Raw genomic sequence first — 20,629 nt, 5'->3', positions numbered from 1 at the left:
GCTGTCGCTAGACTGTCACTGGGTAGTAGGCTGCCTCCAGGGTGCCTGGTATCTTGGACGTGGTGAGTCGCTGCAGTTTGATGAGCAGGAGGAGCATCGCCTTGGACTTGGGCCCGAGGTCCAGCTGCTGGACATCGGTGTCGGTCAGAAACACTCCTTGACCTGCAGAGGATGATGAGATAAGATGGAGGAAAATGGTTCCAACAGATGCTCTTCAACTAATCAGCCCTTCTGATTTATTTATCTTATCAGGTACATGTACCTATCTATTCCATTTTTTACTATCTCATTCTAATTTCTTCATTTAAATCAATAGACAAACAGCTAGCCTGAGAACAGAAACAACACAAAACCTGCTAACCCTGCACACAATCCCCTTTTGTAACCCTAGTTATTTGGGTTACCACCTCCAGCTACAGTAAGGATGGACACCTTGAAATGAGACTTTAATACCTCTCGACCCTAGCAACAGCAAAGGTGCCATACAGCTGGGTGATGGTTGTACATTGTGTACATTCACATAATGGTGCTCCACAGTGTGTGTATCTTTGAACTATTGTGAGCCTGTGGTCTATCCCAAGTTAGATTACGAATCTACTATTCCCACATACGAATCTACTATTCCCACATGAGCAGGGCAGTGAGAAAGTGTTTTACAGTCTTCTCTACGTATAGTGTACAATACAATTATAATGTGACCTATGTGTCTATCAGGCGCGCCGGAAGCAGTTTTGGATTGGGGGGGCAAACATTGGAGGGGGCTCAAGATTAGACCATGCATATGTTACACAATATACACATACACAAGAACACACACACACACACACGCACACATCTATTATATATATATATATATATATATATATATATATATATATATATATATGTGTGTGTGTGTGTGTGTGTGTGTGCGTGTGTGTGAGTGTAAAGTGGCGTACGGTGGGTCGAAACATGGGGGGGGGGGAACCATAAAGTAATTTTGACGGTCTGTATGCTTGTGCGTGTGTGCGTGAGCAATAATGGGACTACAAACAATACATTACGGAATGTGATACATTCAACAACGCAGTCATTGAGGAACATTGTAAGTTTTCCTTACATGGATTATGGAATGGCGGTGTGAAACGATCGACAAATTATATACTGTTAGCAACATAAGGTGAATGGCATAACAATAAAATGCGAGCGAGCGAAGCGAGCGTGCTTGAAAATTTTGATATTCTACAGTTCCAAAACTGGAGTTTTAATTGTAGCTACATATTTCGCTTTGAAATGAATGGGGGCGCATCGGGCGCAACTGCTGGCAATTATTGGCAGCAACATAGGAGAATGGCATAACGATTCAATGCGAGCGAGCGAAGCGCGCAAGCTTGAAAATTTTGACATTCTACAGTCCCCAAACTGGGGTTTGTAGCTTTATCTTTCACTTTGGAAATTAATGGGGCGGCGCATCGGGCGCAACTGCTGGCAATTACTTGCAGCAACATTAGGAGAATGGCATAACGATTCAATGCGAGCGAGCAAAGCGAGCGAGCTTGAGAATTTTGACATTTTATAGTCCAAAAACTCCCGTTTGTAGCTATATCTTTCGCTTTGGAAATTAAGGGAGGGGGGGGGGGGGCATCGGACGCAACTGCTGGCAATTACTGGCAGCAACATTAGGAGAGTGACATAACGATTCAATGCGAGCGAGCGAAGCGAGCGAGCTTGAAAATGTTGACATTTTACAGTCCCAAAACTCCCGTTTGTAACTATATTTATCTTTCGCTTTGGAAATTAAGGGGTGGGGGCATCGGGCGCAACTACTGGCAATTACTGTCAGCAACATTAGGAGAATGGCATAACGATTCAATGCGAGCGAGCGAAGCGAGCGAGCTTGAAAATTTTGACATTCTAGAGTTCAACAACTGCCGTCGTAGCTATGTTTTTCGCTGTAGAAATTAAGGGGGAGGCGCACCGGGCTCAACTGCTGGATGCGAGCGAGCGAAGCGAGCGAGCTTGAAAATTTTGACATTTTACAGTCCAAAAGCTGCCGTTTGTAGCCATATTTTTTCCCTTTTATTCATATATATACATATTTATTTTATTTTCTTTGTTTATTCATTTATTTTTATTATCATTATTAATATTTTTTTTTTTTTTTTTTTGGGGGGGGGGCTTTTTGGGGGGGCAAAAATGCGTTTTGCCCCCCCACTTTTTGGATTGGGGGGGCGGCCGCCCCCCCTGCCCCCCCACTTCCGGCGCCTATGGTGTCTATACATGTACTCTGAGGTTGTCATAGCACCATTGTTATCCAAACTTTAGTTTTACTTTAAAGGAAAGGCAAAGTCTTTCCATACAAAACATAAGAGGACAATAACAATTCAAGAAGTCCTATACTTTGTACTGTTTTGTTTTGTATTTTGTTTTGTTTTTGTTTGTTTGCTGGTAGAAGGGTTTTTCTTTAAGGATCATCATTAATGCATGAAAAGCTTCTGGTTAAGAAATTGGGGCACATAATTCCTTTTTTTTTTTTTTCTCATTGATACTTGTTAAGGCCACCACACACTACACGATCAGACTGGTCTTAAAGTCTTAAGCCAAGCTGGGTCTTAAGACCAGTCGTACGACCAGACACAGCACACTATACGACCCGACTGTAAACCTCGCGCAGTGCGCATTGCGTGCGCTTGCATTTTACTGCATTGTGAATGGCTGAAAGCCTACGACCAGTCGTAGAAATTCAACATGTCAAATCTCTACGACTGGCGCTAAGACCCAGTCATACGACTAGAAAATAGCAAGACTGTGACGTCACACTTCTAGTCTTAAGGTCTTAAGACCGGTGAATCGGGGCAAAATCGTGTAGTGTGCGGCGGGCTTAACACTATCATTGACTGCATCCACCATAATTACCTTGCATGGCTTTCTCACGTAGAACAGCATTGATCCTCGTCACAGTATGGTTAATTAGCTCCAAGGGTAAAATTCTCCTCATGTAATCCGACTGGCCCTGAAACTCTCCCTGCACCACTGAGCTCAGAGTAGGGCAGCTGGATAAGGAGATAGATGAATACATATATAGTTTAAATGTACACAGAATACAAATACATAATAAATACTAAATTTGTGTGACACTATATGCATAACTAGAAATGTCGCTACGGCGACTGGTGTATGCCTCCGCCATAATACATGGTTCTCCTAATAGGTCTATAGTACAATGTCTTGACAATGTGTGATGACAGTTTCACACAATTGGCAAAATATTAAAATGACAGGTTTGCCACAAATGTGCTGAATGTTCACTTTCCTAGAACTAGGTTCAATTGGATGAATGATTAAAACGTCAGAGTGCAGGTATTTGGGGGAACTGATGATTTTCACTTGACTTTTGACCCTTTTACAAGTTTATGCATTGAGTAATTTTCAAGGTATTGAGAAAAAGTATAATTTCAGTATCAAATGGTAAAATAGTATTATCGAACATGCATAAATATGTAAGTTTCATGACAATACCTTGAGTTATTTTTGAGATATGGAGGAAAAAGTGCAATTTAGCACTTTCATTTGACTTTGACCTTTTGACCTTTGACCTTTTGGCAAGAAACTTCCCACAGAATATATATTGGGTTATACATGCATACATCAAGTTCAAAAAAAATCCTTCAGGCATTGCATAAATATAAGGAAAGTAGTTATATTTTGAGGAGTTGACCTTGACCTTTGACCCCTGACCCCCAACTTCCCTAGATAATCACTGCCCATCGGTACAAGCATATATACTAAGTTCCGTGAAGATACCTTGAACCATTTGCGAGATATGGAGAAAAACATGAAATTTCAATTTTTTTTTCACAAAATAACCTGTGACCTTTGACCTTTGACCCTGTGACCCTAAAATCCACACAAAGTATCATCCCCCAAGGATATACCCTCATACCAAGTTTGATGCAAAACCACCACACGGTTCTTGAGATATTGACAAAAACAAAACGGGACGGACGGACGTACGTACAGACGTACGGACGGACGGACGACCCGAAAACATAATGCCTCCGGCCACTTCGTTGGCGGAGGCATAATAAAAATGCAGACATAGTACACATCCTAAATACTGTTGTACAACAACTTTTGTGGGCCAGTATAATAAACATAAGATACTGGCACAATGGTGTGGGTCCTGCAGGGAGAAGAAGACAATTTCTTGAGTCCCTAGTCCTCCACAACGTGCAAGCATGTCACAGCAAAGTTTGTCAGCTTTTGTAAATGGAAGTGTAAATCCATTCTGTGCTCATTTTTATGTTTAACAAGAAGTTCATATAACAGAATTAAAGAAGCATCATCAAAATCTGACATAAATTCGTAAGATAGCTATGGAAATTTTGTGTCACATGTTTAACTAAATAGTGATATAGGGAAATCCCATTCTCTTATAACTACATGATTGGCAATACTATTGATTCCACCTCTTCATAGCCTGTATCTCTCTGTAAACGCACCAAAATAGAGATCAACTAAATACACTACAAGTACTTGCATGTACTTGAAAATCGGGATTGCTGAATTCAACTCGTTAAAAGCGGTGCCGAATTTAACTCACTAAAAAGCCATGCCAAATCTAGCTTGTTAAAAATGGTACCTTGTTGTAAGCAAACTCATTTTAACAGGTTTGCCCTGTAATGCTCTGACACATGCAAATTATATGAAGCAGGGGTCGCACTTAACTTTTTTTTTTACTAGCCAGGCGGACTACTTAGAATCAATTTTAACACTGAAGCAGTATTTTGGCTAGCCAGACGGACTAGTAACTTCAGAATTTTATGATTTTTAGCTAGTCCGACGTGATTTTGGGTGGCCAATGGCCAGCGGACCATCGCCAATTTCGAACCCTGTGAAGCCATTATGTCATCAACTCATAAACTATATTCATCTTGTTTGGACACAGATATCTCACTAAGATCACATTTTTGGGCAGTAAAAAGCAACTACATCCCCTTTCCCCTGTAAGAGTCCTCTTTGTCAGGTTATGATAACATTAAAACAATCTGATACATGTGACACATGTTTTCTTTTTGATTTTATTATCTTTTTAAAGGGCATTTATTACAGATTTTTGTTCACATGAATGGGAAACGTGAACTTTTAAGATTACACATCTTCTCTGTGTTGTACTGAACTCTACTTATTCAAGTCAACTTGAACATGACATGAATTAGCACTTCATGAACACAATACAACATTGTACCTGACGTGATTGGAAACTTCCATTTTGCTCTCCAATGAGTGCACTGGCTTGTGGCTCAAGGAAGACTTCTGAGGGACAGCCGTCAATGTGGGTTCACTTGTAAGCTTTGTAGGCTTACTGCTTGGATCTACATACCTGCGAAATAAGCAGGCAAATTGTAGGAGTAGCTTATTGGTCAGAAAATCATTAAATGCCATAGGCTGGAAATAGAATCTATCATGGTTGTGGGTAAGGGTGCCCCTCCCACTACTAAAACGCATACAGTAATATTTTCAATTTAGACTTTTGGATACATTTGCAGGGGCTGAGCCATGATAAATATGAGGCACTGAAGAATTAAGTAAAACTGAAGAAAACGGGGCTGTCACATGTTGGCTACGTTAACCCTATTCTAACTGGGCTATTTGAGACCAGGTTTTTACTGGGGGGGGGGGGGGGTCAAATTGACACCCCCCCTTCAGATCTCGGCCGCCGATCACGCGATCGCCGCAAAAATTTTTGCCTGAACATAGAGCCGGATGTCAACTACAAGATTACATGGTCATACAATAAAAAATTTTTGATTTCATATTTTTTAATAAATTAATTATGCAAATTAACGCATGAAATCATATTTTCACCTATACCATGTAACACCACCAAAAAGACTGAAGGATTATTAAATTTTTGTGTCAGAGTTCTTCAAGACACATCAAACAATTTTCTAGTAAAAAAATAGTACAATCAAAATCATTTTCTTTTGTTTTTTTATTGTCTTGTTAATTTCTTATGTATTTTACTGTTTTTTCGATCTTTTGTTTTCTATTGTTTTTTTGCCAAAATTTGTTGGAGGCACTTTTTCAAGCTTATCTAAATTAGAATTGATTTATTTCAATGGTTAAAAGTTGAAATAATCTAATTTATATCAATTAAACAAAAAAAACACAGTTTGCATTGGATTTGCACACAAAATCATGAATTCGAGCATTTTTCGGGTTGACATGCATATGCAAAACATTGCATAACTTCAGAATGGTGTACCCGGACGTCGCAAATTTAGTCTCAAAATATGCGGGAGACTCGAATGAAAAAAGTCATGAAACGACGCGGCAAAATGTTCGCGCGTTGCGGAATCATGGCGCGAAACGTCGAGGGGGGTCAATTTGACCCCCCCCCCCCCCAGTTAGAATAGGGTTAAAGGAACCTTTACATACAATACCAATTTAAAACTTTCAAATGTTACATTAGTTACAAAGTAACTAAAGTCACGCTAAACATGCATGATACAATAAACATTGGAGGATTGCTTTTGAATCATTGTAATATTGAAGAAAAAATATCATTATTGGCTTGAACACCCACATGGAATTCAAAGCTGTTTTTATAATCCATGATACATATGAGGACATCTAAAAAGATAAACGATGATATTGTATCTTTTGTGCATAAAATTTTTCAAGTTCCATCATATCAGACCTCGAATATGACATTGTGAGCTCCGGCGTCTTCGGCATATCATCTGAGAGAAACCTAGAGAAATCAAAGGCCTTGGATCTTCCGAGACCTGGTGGAGTGGCCGGTGCAGCATCGGCTGATGGAGGAGCCTCAGACGAGCAGCTGGTGAGACGTTGGGGCTCCTCAGGGGTGTGGTTGGGGAGCCGTGTGGTGAGGCGGACAGGTTCTTCCATCAGAACATGGGGCACTTGGGTGGTCAGGCGCTCTGGTGCTTGGGGCATTGCAGAATTGGACCTGCAGGTGTTGGTGGCAATATTTGTTACTTACTATGTAATAACTGTGTACTTTGTTAGCATAACATTTTGCAAATTAGGACTTGTATGACAATGAATAAAGGGAATTTGCCAAAGTTTTATTTTGTATGAAAAGTACACATTCCCATTAAACTTGTTACTGATATATGTAAAGGGTATTATTATTCTCCCTGCTCTCTACAAGAGGTAAGTCAAATGCTCAAATTTCATTATGCTAGAAAAATGAAAATATGTTGGTGTTTTTCCCTAATATTTTCTATATAATTTTCCTGCTGTGAAGTTGTATGTTATAAGTCTTCTAATTCAGCTATGGCGGCACTGAAACTTAATGAAATTGTAACTTTTGAACCAATTGTTCCATTTTCCTCAATCTTCACCGATGTGTTCTACTAATATTTCTGCATTCACTCCATCCACATATATTTGGGTATCATTCCTCTTTAACTGGGACAATAGATAGCTTTTGGGGTATTTCATAGTATCTTGCTATGCACTTCGGCATAGCTGCTACACAAAATGTCACTTTTATAGCAACTGCATTACATTAAATTGTACATCATTTCTTTCAAAAAATATGTCCACTGACTAAAATCACTATTCAGTTTTGAGAAGGGAAATTATTTCCGGTGGGGTATTACAGTACAGGCACATTTCAACATCGTAAGACTTTACATTCAATACAGTATGCTGGCACCGATGATAAAGCGCAACTCACCTTGACTCCCACCTAGTTGTCATCTCAGGAGTGGGTGGAGTGTCCACATTGGGTCTCTGGTTATCAAACGCAGGCATCTTGGGCATAGACGGATCCCCTTGGGACCTTGGGACGCACTCTGGCTGGCCTGGAGTCATCATGACGGAGGTGAAGGCCCACCGTGCTGTCAGCTCAGGAGCAGGGGGCGTTCCAAATTGGGCATTGTTCTTTGGAGACAAAGTTAACAGGCCAGGGCATAGCACAGGAATTTTGATAAAGAGAGATGGAGCATTACAGTACACAGCATTAGCAATGTTTAATAAACTGAACAATTGAGGCATCACATTTGATATATATCTTTTACAATGCAGTTATGAAGAAATTCTTCTTAATCAGGGGATGTCATAACTCCTTACTGGGGTTCATAATATGCAGATTTATATCACACATTCACATATCTTTCTAGTTTTGAGTTTTGGTTTGCTTGATGCATTGTCATTTCGATCATTTCACTCCACTGTTCCCCCATCAAAAAAGAAAATGAAGAGATGAAGTGGGAAGGGGGAGGGGAGGGGGACGCGGAGGGGGAGGGGGAGGGGGAAGGGCACTCTTACCCATTGCCTGAATAGAGCAAGGTAAAACAATCTGATGATAAACTAGAAATGTCGCTATGGCGACTGATGCCTCCGCCATAATGCATGATTCTCCCAATAGGCGTATAGTACAATGTCTTCACAATGTGTGATCCATGACAGTTTCACATAACTGGCAAAATATTGAAATGACAGGTTTGTCAGAAATGTCTTGAACTGGGTTTGCTATAATTTTCTAAGAGTGCAGGTACACATATTTGGGGAATTTTGGGAAAGTTTATGCAATGAGTAATTTCCAAGGTACGAAGAAAGAGTGTGATGACGGTACAAAATAGATTTTTTTTTTCTTTTTTTGGGGGGGGGCATTGAAACCTGGCCTTTGACCCTTAACCTTTGACCTTCTGGCTAGAAATTTCCTGGAGAATCTCCATTAGGTAATGCATGTATTAAGTTTTGAAACTAATAATGCAAGTATTGAATATACTAGTATATGAGGGAAATAGTAAAATTTTGAGGAGTTGACCTTGACCTTTGACCCTCTGACTATTGACCCATGACCCCTGAATTCCCTAGATAATCCCTGCCAGACAGTACATGCATATGTACCAAGTTCCACAAAGATACATTGAAGCATTTGAGAGAAAAGTAATATTGCAACATTTTCACCTAACCTTTGACATTTTGACCTTTGACCTTATGACATGAAACTCTCTCTGGAGAATCTTTATGCAGTAGTACATGTCCACACCAAGTTTCAAGAAAATACCTTCGGGCATTGCATAGATATGGGGGAAATTGCAACATTTGTAGCATTTGACCTTGACCTTTTGACCTTTGACCTCTTGCCAATGTCACTAAAATCTACTCAACTAATTGTCCCATCATACATCATCCTTGGACCAAGTTTGGTGAAAGCTACTTCATCCAGTTTTGAGTTATCACGTAAACAGATAAATTTTAGGATTTGACCTTGATCTTTGACCTTTGACCTCTGTCCGATTTCACTGAAAAACTAATCAAGTAATTGTCCCATCATACATCATCCTCCAACAAAGTTTGGTGAAATTTGCTCCATCCAGCCTTGAGTTATCGCGTAAACGGATACAATTTCATGATTTGACCTTGACCTTTGACCTTTGACCTTCAGCCGATTTCACCCAAAATCTGATTAATAATTGCCCCATCATACTTCATACTTGGACCAAGTTTGGTAAAATTCTAGTAAATATTACTCAAGTTATCGCGTAAACGAAAGCGGACGGACGTACGTACGGACGTACGGACGTACAGACGTACGGACGTACGGACGTACGGACGGACGGACGGACGGACGGACAACCCGAAAACATAATGCCTCCGGCACCACTTCGTGGCGGAGGCATAAAAAAAAAAAAACAAGTGTTGACACAAACAACAGAGGATACATCCTATTTAAAGCAGCCAGTAACTACTAAGCTGAAATGACCTCATCAATACCCATCATCTCACAAACAAACATGCACCATGTGACTATTCAGTTCCATGACATTTGCTCCTGCGACAATTGCTCCCATGAAATAGCTGCACCTTTTCCAAGCCAAACATAAATTCTACTCACACACGTAACCCTAACCCCAGTCATAATCCTCATATCAAACTAAACCTATAACCCTATCACAACCCTCACCCTAAGTCCTTGGAGAAAATAAGCCTGGAGCAAGTGTTGCACGAGCAAATTTCATGAGGGTCCTCATGGACACATTATATCATCATAACAATGTATATCTACTTATAATGTCTGATTTCTTTCAGATTTATGATGGTCTGATTTGATGTCAGTATTGTCTGAGGCAAATTATTCTATAATAGGGTCCCATTTTTTCTCTTCTTTTCTTTTTAAAACAACAACAAATGTAGTATCACCCAAGTGTCCTATTCACCTCAGTAAGGTGGCTTGGGAAGGCATCCAAGATGGAGGAGGAGGAGGATGCAGTCCTGGTACTTGATGTGAACTGCAGAGACTTTGTAGCAGGTCCCTTGACTTCAACAGAGGGTTTCCCTGGACGTTGACCCACCATATCTGTCAAAAAAACAAACAAAAGAAAAGCATCATCACAACAGAATTTGTGTGAGCCTTTATATCAGGCTCAACACTAACTTTTTATGCCTCCGCCACGAAGTGGTGCCGGAGGCATTATGTTTTCGGGTTGTCCGTCCGTCCGTCCGTACGTCCGTACGTCTGTACGTACGTCCGTCCGCATTCGTTTACGCGATAACTTGAGTAATATTGACTGGAATTTTACCAAACTTGGTCCAAGTATAAAGTATGATGGGGCAATTAATTGATTAGATTTTGGATGAAATCGGCCAAAGGTCAAAGGTCAAAGGTCAAGGTCAAATCATTGAATTGTATCTGTTTACGCGATAACTCAAGACTGGATTCAGCAAATTTCACCAAAATTTGTCTGAGGATGATGTATGATGGGACAATTACTTGATTAGTTTTTGAGTGAAATTGGACAGAGGTCAAAGGTCAAAGATCAAGGTCAAATCCTAAAATTTATCTGTTTACGTGATAACTCAAAACTGGATGAAGCAGCTTTCACCAAACTTGGTCCAAGGATGATGTATGATGGGGCAATTAGTTGAGAAGATTTTAGTGACATTGGCAAGAGGTCAAAGGTCATAAGGTCAAGGTCAAATGCTAAAAACGTTGCTATTTCCCCCATATCCATGCAATGCCCGAAGGTATTATCTTGAAACTTAGTGTAGACATGTACTACTGCGTAAAGATTCTCCAGAGAGAGTTTCATGTCATAAGGTCAAAGGTCAAAAGGTCAAAGGTTAGGTGAATATGTTACAATTTCACTTTTCTTGCAAATGGTTCAATGTATCTTCATGGAACTTGGTACATACACATGTACTGACTGGCAGGGATTTTCTAGGGAATGTAGGGGTCATGGGTCACTAGTCAGGGGGTCAAAGGTCAAGGTCAACTCCTCAAAATTTTACTATTTCCCTCATATACTAGTATATGCAATGCTTACATTATTATTTTTAAAACTAAAACTTGATATATACATGTATTCCCTTATGGAGATTCTCTGAGAAATTTCCAGCCAGAAGGTCAAAGGTCAAAGGTCAGGTTTAAATGCAAATATATGTATATATATATATTATACTGTAATTACACTCTTTCTTCATACCTTGAAAATTACTCAATGCATAAACTTACAAAAGGGCAGGTCAGAAGTCAAGTAAAAATTCTCAATTCCCCAAATACAGGTACCTGCACAATTATAGCAAATCTAGTTCAAGGAAAGTGAACATTCAAGATATTTCTGACAAACCTTCATTTCAATATTTTGTTAGTTTTGTGAAACTGTCATAACACATTGTGAAGACATTGTACCACACACCTATTGGGAGAATCATGCATTATGGCAGAGGCATCAGTCGCCATAGCGACATTTCTATTTTTTTTTTTTTTTTTTTTTGCTGGCCTGACAATGAAATTTGGTGATCGGGCCTCCGAACATCTTTTCTTGAAAAAGTGGTGGCCTGACATCTATTTCGAGTGGCCTTACGCATAAATATACAGGGATTGCAAAGACCTTTATACCCTACAATGGCCAGTTCTATCAACATAAATATACTAATATAATATTGATAGGGATCCTACAGTAAGAGGAAACAATTATCTGGCCCTGCTGAATGTGTGAGCTTATCATATGAATGTTTGTCAGTGGAAGGGTAAATCCACTCCATGATTAAGTTCACTTTTATGATTGAAAATGCACTACATTTAGAAAACAAAGCAAAATTAATTTCATGTCTTCAGTGTATCTGAATGACTAGTACTCTATTTTTATCCTTTTTTGTTGCAACATTACTTTATATAAGGACTTATCTTTACTCACTGTTGAAAATAAAATAACAAGGAAAAGTAGAAATTACGCGGTGCGTAATATATGTCCCCGCCGCAAGTAGCATTTTGTAGCAAAATGTACAATATAGGTCAAAAATCAAGGTCAAAGGTCAAAGAAGTCAAAGGTCAAAATTCTGTGTAGAAGTTTTGAAGCCCTCACCTAGTGCCATCACATAAAGCAAACGGAATCGAAATCGGGTTAGAAATGGCGAAGGAGTAGCATTTTGTAGCCAATCTACAATATAGGTCAAAAATCAAGGTCAAAGGTCAAAGCAGTCAAAGGTCAAAATTCTGTGTAGAAGTTTTGAAGCCCTCACCTAGTGCCATCACATAAAGCAAACGGAATCGAAATCAGGTAAGAAATGGCGAAGGAGTAGCATTTTGTAGCAAAATGTACAATATAGGTCAAAAATCAAGGTCAAAGGTCAAAGAAGTCAAAGGTCAAAATTCTGTGTAGAAGTTTAGAAGCCCTCACCTAGTGCCATCGCATAAAGCAAACGGAATCGAAACCGGGTTAGAAATGGCGAAGGAGTAGCATTTTGTAGCAAAATGTATAGGTCAAAGGTCAAGGTCAAAGGTCACAACTGAAATTCTGTGTAGAAGTTTCAAAGCTCCCATGTAGTGCTATCATATAAAGCAAACAGAATCAAAATTGGCTCATAAATGACAGAGAAGTAGCAAATTGAACATTTTGATCACACACGGACGCACACACAGACAGACGGACAGACAGACGGATGGACGCACAGACACACACACGTACGGAGCCCGTTTCATAGTCCCCTGCTCGAACTCGTCCGGCGGGGACAAAAAGCAAACAGACAAAGAAGAAAGAGTTTTGTCATTTATAAAAAGTAATTCCTTAATGACAGTACAGACTCCTTTCAGACAAACAGAATGCTAGCACGACGCTTACCAATGAACTGCGTTGGCGTTTCATTTGGCAATTCTGAGCCCCCAAAGAGACCAGGAGTGACCGTCACCCTAGCAGGTGTGGTTGTTACTCCCAATGGGGTGAAGGGACAGCTACCTGGCTGAGATGATGACCGCATAGGAGTGACTGAAGCAAGTGGCTCCCTGCATAAAACAACAAATGAAAATTGGAAGTAAGGAGCTAAAAGTCACATAGTACCTATTTTTGATTTGTATCAAAATATAGAGATGACTTCATCTGCAGTGAAACTTGTGTTTTGTTTTGTTTTGTTTTCCTGCAAAATGCAGTGGGGTTGACAGAAATGTGAGAAAACTAGTGGCTCGGCTAAATAAAGAAATAAAAAAAAATAAAAAAACCCAGCTGACACAGAGAACCTGTAAGCGTTTGTATGGTATGAACTAAAAAGTAGCAAATTACTTACAACTGGAAGAAATGCACCAATGCAAGTGTCACGCCATGAGAACATTCCAAACAACAACAACAAAAAATCCTATTAGATACAAGACTTTTACAGAGGAATGTCGAGGACATCTGAGGAGAATGTCAGTTACAGAATCACACTGCATCATTACCGTTTAGTGTATGTAGAATTCAAGGGGATATCCCCACCGCTGTCCCCCAGTGCAGATGTAGGGCGGGACCCCGGTAGACCCTGAAGCTTGTTTCTGGACAGCATCTCCATAGTGGCCCTGCTGAGACCATAGTCTTCCAGTCTGGGAGTTCCCCCTTTGGCTTCCTGGATAGATGTGGCCAGCTCCTGGTTCTTTGGAGGTGTGTTTGGGCTGACAAATAAACAGGCAAATCAATATGAAAATTTCGCGCCTCCCCACAGGGCTTGGGCTGCCAAAATTGTTACTCACACAGTATGTGATGTACTCTTCAATTACCAAACACTATTTGGTGATTATGAATAATGACTTATTGACTAATTATGCAAAGCAGCAAAAATTGCATGCATTCTATACCAAAGCACAAAATCTTGACTGTCAGAAAATGTGGCCTTGACCTTACACAAGACCTTCACAAATATTCATTAAATAAAGAAAATATTATCATATGTATTTGTTTGATAAACAATCTGGCATACGTATAATTCATACACAATTTATCCCATACTACTCTTTTTCATGTGTTATAACATAGGAAAATTCACTTTGTGCCATGCACATGATTGCAAAATACATACTGTACTGTGCGAGAACCAAGAGTCAAGATTTGTTAAATTTGGTATCGAATGATGCATAATCATGAAAAGGCGGAGTGAAACCCTTTTTTTTAATTCAATCATCACCAAAATAAAATTAAAAGGGGGGGGGGGTGGGGGATTCAACCCATGATAAAGCAGATAGGCCAGAAAAAAAAACAAAAAACTATTAACACTTGTTAACTTGTATACCAGGAAGTCACATACTCAATTTGTTGACGTTTCATATCCGTTGTACGTAGTAAACTGCCATTGTGAAAAGAGGCATAAATTTATATACTTTTTTTTTTATGTATACATGTACAATTTTGTATGTCGAATCTTTGTTTAATAATTCCAATCATAATTCGAAACAAAACAAACATCAATTGTTCATTCTTACACATTTTCCTTTATCTCCTCCAGATTTGGTGATTGGTTGTCGTCTGGCTGCACAACAGTTGTGGTCTGGCACTTGTCACCTGCTGTAGCTTTCTTTCCTTGAGACCCTGGTCCTGAAAAGGGAAATTGATCGTGTGATGAGAAAGAGAGGGATATGAGAGCTGAAAATCATTATTCCCATGATTTCATGCCTAGCAGCTGTGAGAATTTTCACAAGCAAATTTGTGGCAGGTACTTGTTTAACAACACAGCAATATGCAGGATTAATTTTCTCTTCTTCAATTACGTGGGTATTACACTATTTGCTTAAATTACAACTGCATGAGCCAAACATCACAATTCTTATGATTATAATGCCAAGCAGCTGTGAATATTTCCACTGGCAACTTTTAGCAAGTATTGGGTATCTTATTTCACAAAGGGCAACATTGCAGGAATACTTTTCTTTCTTTTACACACCATTTATCCTTTGATTTTACCAATACATGTACAATGCACATGGACGATTTGAACGACTTCATCCTGTTGGAACCAATTTTCTTTTTACTCTGTATTTGGTGGCTTCTTCAGCTTGAGTCTTTAACAAATGAAATATCACCAAATACATGCATTAGAAAGTTGCAAGTTTGATAAGTGTTAGAGCTGGTTTTAATGTTGAGTTGAAGTTTGCAGAAATGTGGTTTAAACTGAGAGTAATATTAAAAGGATGAATTGAGCAAATTGCTGTGTTTACAGGACTGTACCAAGTCAACTTGAATGACCGTACCTTTTGCACAAGGTTGCGCCTTATAGCCATACTGGAAAAGGTAATCTTCCAGTTCGTTGACCTTGGTCTGATATGCACCACACAGCTGGCTGCAAGCTTCCAAAAGCTCACTGATCTCTCCAGCGGGGTTTAGGCCAGAGAGCTGCTGTTGGGAATCGCACTACATGTAGATATGAATGCATACGGTACCGCATTAAAAAAAAAAAAAAGGTAATTATAAGTTCAGAATTGGTTAGAACTCTTTATATTTCCATCTTCATGCATCATGTCAGCAAGAATGTTGTTATGATTCATATTCAGATCAAAATACATTTTGTAAACTTGAATGCTGCTCAAAAAGAGAAAAAAGAAATATTGTAAGGGAATTTCATGTTTGGAGCTGAAAAATAGAGACTGATATTCCTGAACACAAATAATAGCTCTTACTCCTAATGAATAGTAGACAAACACTGTACATACATTGTACATCTACACTAGTATGTAATTTGGATTTGTTTGATTCAAAGCACAACTGCTGAGCATAACGGACTATGCAAATGAAAAAGGCATCAGAATACACTGTTTAACACTGAGTCTAAAAGAATACTGCATTGTACAAGTGTAGATTCTAATACAGTTAAAGGGTGTGTACAGTTCTGGTCGAGGTGAAGATTTAGCTTTTAACATTTTGTGAGATATTCAAAAACCACTCTATGTGATGTCAAAGAGCATGCAGTTCTAAGGGGTATCAACAGTTTATTCGATGAAAATGGGTTTTGAAATGGCTGAGATATCCAAAAACAAGGTGAAACAAAGAGATACTAATAAAGTTGGGGCATGTCGCCTTTTATTATTTGCACTTTTTGGGATATCTCGGCCATTTGAAAACCAATTTCAATCAAATAAACGTTGAATCCTTCTTAAAATTACATGCTCTTTCATATTTCATAGGAGGCTTTTCATTATCTCACTTTAATACGAATGTTCAAAACATGAATCCCTACCTCAACCAGTACTGTACAGTCCTTCTAAACTCGCATTTAAGTCGATCTTCTCGGGACTGAGCAAAACATATTGACTTAGGCGATTTTCGACTTGTGCGTAAGTCGAAAAAAAATCGACTTAACAACAGTTACACCACACGTACATTATGTATAAATGTACATGTACGAGTGTGTATGTTGCCTACTCTGGAGCCGAAAGCTGGAGAGGTGTGCCGCAGCACGGGTCGCCCGACAGGGCCGCGGCTAACTTTGCATGGACAGTGCATAAGTATTGGCACAGGTCCGATTACTTTACACCCTTGTTAAACCTTTGGGAAGTGAATATATGAACGATATTTGAACAGTGATTGATTCCAGTTTACCATACCGTGGCTTGAAATGCGTGTAGAGGTGTAATTCTGATTTACCTGTGCCCGTAACTTTCCCCCTACTTTCCGGCTCTGCAATCTCGGCAGCTTCATCCATCCACTGCACAGCGCAGAACTAAATATTCATAATCCAGAGTTTTAAAAGAAAGTGATTGTATTGAGTAGTTTTTTTTTCTCCGTTGTTGTACTGTATACATGTATGTAAGTTTTTGTTGTTTTAGATTAACAGTTGTGTGATTTTTATGTATAATTTCTCAATATGTTTATTGTAAACACCTTCAAATGTTATTTGTGAAGCACTGTGATTTTTATCTATTTACACACTGTACATGTTCTCTGTAAACTGAATGTATTTCAGCCTCTGGGCTGCCAATTTCAGGAACAATAAACCTTATCAATTCAATTCAATTCAATCAATTCAATGCACAGACTATACACAGCCCAGTCGCTGTACGCACAACTATACACAGCCCTGTCGCTGTACGTACATAGCGCGACAGGGCTGTACCAGCGGACCTCCAAACACGAAGAGAGTTTAACAATCGCATCATGCGATCGCTTTGAATTTTGATCCTTCCGATCAATTTTTTTTTGTCACCTGTCTGGTCGGGCTAGGTCTTATGTAAACAAAAACTGACGTTTCGTGATTTTGACAGTGATTTATTGCACAATAAAATCTTATTCGGCTTAGGCACAGTGAATTTAATGGTTTTTCCGTGAAAGTGTTCTTGGAATTTCATCGACTTAGGCGAGTATTCGACTTACAAAATTCGACTTGTGAGTGAATTAATACACGTAAGTCAATGGGGAAAAATCAGGACTTTTTAAAATCATCGACTTGCGCGATTATTCGACATATGCGATGTCAACTTAGGCGAGTTTAACTGTATCTACTTACAAGTGTATGTGCACAGTACAACTGTAGATGGTCTACAGATGTACGGTAGCTATTAGACCAGAGTCATGGAGGTGATCGAGAGTAGGCACAGCAGTAGTCAGGACATGGCACGAGTATTAACTGCTACTCAGCGCAGTGTCAGTGCCAGTGGTATCATTATCTATTAGATCTATCGTTATCATTGTTAGTTACTGAGCCTTTGATGTTTGGATTACAACTGATCAAGTACGCAAAGTCACCAGAACAATGTGGATTGAGTGAAAGCAGCAACATTAGAAAACATCAGAGAAAGTTTGAGGAAAATCGGACAATCCATGCAAAAGTTATGATTTTTTTTTTTTAAAGCTTTGGTGTAAATGACCGGATAAAGAGACTAGAGACAGAGTACTAACAGTTAGCATTGATGACATCATGTGAGGACAAAAATATAAAGAAAATTAAAGAAGAATTCCACACACACAAAAAAAAATCACAAAAATTACACATTCCATCAACTTGTTACTGACATGTCATAGGCCTATGTTTAGAGGGCATAAATCATTCTTGTGCTCTTTCATTATTTAAGTGAGTGAAAGTAGAACTAACGTTAGAAATGAGAAAGCTGGGCCTATGTTGAATAAGTTGAAATGAATCGACAGTGACAGTGCAGTGTGCATGACACATACACTGTATCTAACGTTAAATTATGTACATGTGATTGTACATTTAGGGATGACTGACTTCACTAGTCTATGGAGATGTGAAGAACCCGTCTCACAGTCACAGTAACACGCACATACGGACATAGAAATGTTTATTTTAGTTTGAAGTGAGGATTACAAGTACCCGGTAATGCGGTACGGCGGGACCAGCCTCAATACCCCAACGCTTCTTGGGGGCTGTATATCGGTAATCAAGGAGGTAACTTTCAGTATTCACTAGGCGAGCTGTGTGTAACAAACATGTTAGACTTAGAGTTTAGCCCGAAAAGACAGACGCGACTTTACATGTAGAATTACTAGAAATAGAATCTACATTGTACATACACTCGTCATGTAACTAATGTAAGGTACAGCGACAGGGCTGTGTATATACAGTAGCACGTTAGAGTTTAACTTCTTCTTCTTCTTCTGATAATCTTTGTTTGAATTCCTCCAGTCAGGAGAACTGTAAAGTTGCAGAGTGAGGTCAAGAATGAATAGTCACAAGGTCACAGGATAACAACAGGCTAGCAACGGGATAACAGTTAATAGAACTACTGATAGCTTAACTATACACAGCCCAGTCGCCGCTGTACATACGTAGTAGCGTATTAACAGCGTCTGGTCGGGCTACCGATAGCTGTACCGTGTAGGTACGTTTGTTATGTATGTCGAAAAGAAAGCTCAGAGATGCATTATGAAACAGAGGGGGGGGGGGGGGTTTCCAGTCAGAGAGGGAGATAGTGGGGTTGCAGCAGGATCCAAGAAGAGTGAGTCTGGTGAAGCATTCAGGTGGTGTTACAGTTTTGGTGAGGTGTTACAGTTTTGGCGTTACAACAATACAAGGACTCAACTGCTCAAGGAGCGCCCCGGCCGCCCGGGGTTGGGCTATGAATCCAGTATGATTATGAATTATAACCTAAACCAGGGTTTGGGTTATGTTTGTGGGTAGAATTTATACCATGTTTGGCGGCAAACAGGCTTTCGGTCAGCATGCAGATATTTCATGGTAGCAATTTCCACATGAGCAAAAAACGATTAAATTTACCTTCAATTTGTAGGCATCAGCCTGCATCCGTCTCAACACTGGTCGGGCAGAGTCCCCGCTGGACCGCAGTGAAGCTGGCCTGCTCATTCGCTCCTGAGCGAGCGCCGACTCATTTTGAACGGTTTTCGCGATGCGCCGAAGCTTATCAAATACACCAGTGCTTTCCATTAGTACAAATTCACATCAAATACTACCAATATATGTTTCGATATTAACATACAAACACAAATTCGACGTGCAACACAAGAGCCAACCTATTTTGAATTCTACCGCGTTCACACGCTGCTATGCTAGCACTAGCATGGCAGAACTTTCGCCGTTATGTTGATTGTTGGCTGATGTGTTGACGTTTGACATTGAGTGACCTCTCATTGAATACTTCCGCTTTACCAACTAGTCTTGAGTCCAAGCGTCAAAGAATTTAGGCGCTTCCATAAAAGGAAACATTTTTTTTTTTTTTAATCCAGCTATAATGATGACAATGATGATGATAATGATGATGATAATAATAATTATAATCATCATCATTATTATCATCATCACCTTTCAGTCATCTAATTGGTCTATATCAGACATAGAAATTTTGTTTCAATTGACATTACATTGTACACTGTACCAAAATAATCACAAGCATACACAGCTAACATCACAAAATATAATAATGACAGGCCCTTTGGGCACAAAACACCATACAAATCTATTACACAATCACACATATTATTTTTAAAACCATAGCCCGAGCTGCTTTGACCCTCCCCAGACCCCAGAATTCAAAGTTACAAAATGATGACATAAAAACTTATGTGAGAAAATTGAGAATAACACACAAAACGATATTTTTTTTTTCATTTCTTTCTATTATATCTACCTTAATACCTAAATCACCTTAGTAATTAAAAAAAAAAACCCTCACTAGTATCATTATCAACAAAACTATTTAAAAAGTAAATTACTTGTATATATAGCGAACAGGTGTACTATGCTCATGACGCTTTAAAAAAATGAAAAGATACAACATAACTGTACAAACATGACAACAGAGAAAAATAACAAACGACAAGCAAACACATACCAAAAAGAGAACACATTTGTTCCCAATTTTATGATAATCATGATAATGATATAATAAAAGCTCAAAACCTTTATTTTTCTGCGTTGCAAAAGCTGATACACTTGATGTTAATGCACAGTTATATAA

At 39.2% G+C, this 20,629-nt stretch overlaps 1 protein-coding gene across 1 annotated transcript; it reads right to left on the bottom strand.

Moving 5' to 3' along the window:
- Positions 1–7: 7 nt before the first annotated feature.
- Positions 8–19,599, bottom strand: LOC140242271 (uncharacterized). Its single transcript, XM_072322016.1, has 11 exons — positions 19,432–19,599; positions 15,455–15,614; positions 14,690–14,801; positions 13,676–13,885; positions 13,086–13,246; positions 10,182–10,375; positions 7,691–7,896; positions 6,683–6,955; positions 5,228–5,362; positions 2,896–3,032; positions 8–162 (listed from the first exon to the last, which is right to left on the bottom strand). The coding sequence occupies exons 1-11, from the start codon at positions 19,597–19,599 to the stop codon at positions 8–10; spliced, it is 1,911 nt and encodes a 636-aa protein (XP_072178117.1).
- Positions 19,600–20,629: the final 1,030 nt, after the last annotated feature.

The sequence above is a fragment of the Diadema setosum genome, chromosome 19, assembly GCF_964275005.1.
Source record: "Diadema setosum chromosome 19, eeDiaSeto1, whole genome shotgun sequence".
NCBI lineage: Eukaryota > Metazoa > Echinodermata > Echinoidea > Diadematoida > Diadematidae > Diadema > Diadema setosum.
Note: the sequence above shows the minus strand (reverse complement) of the source record. Positions and strands in the feature narration are given on the sequence as shown.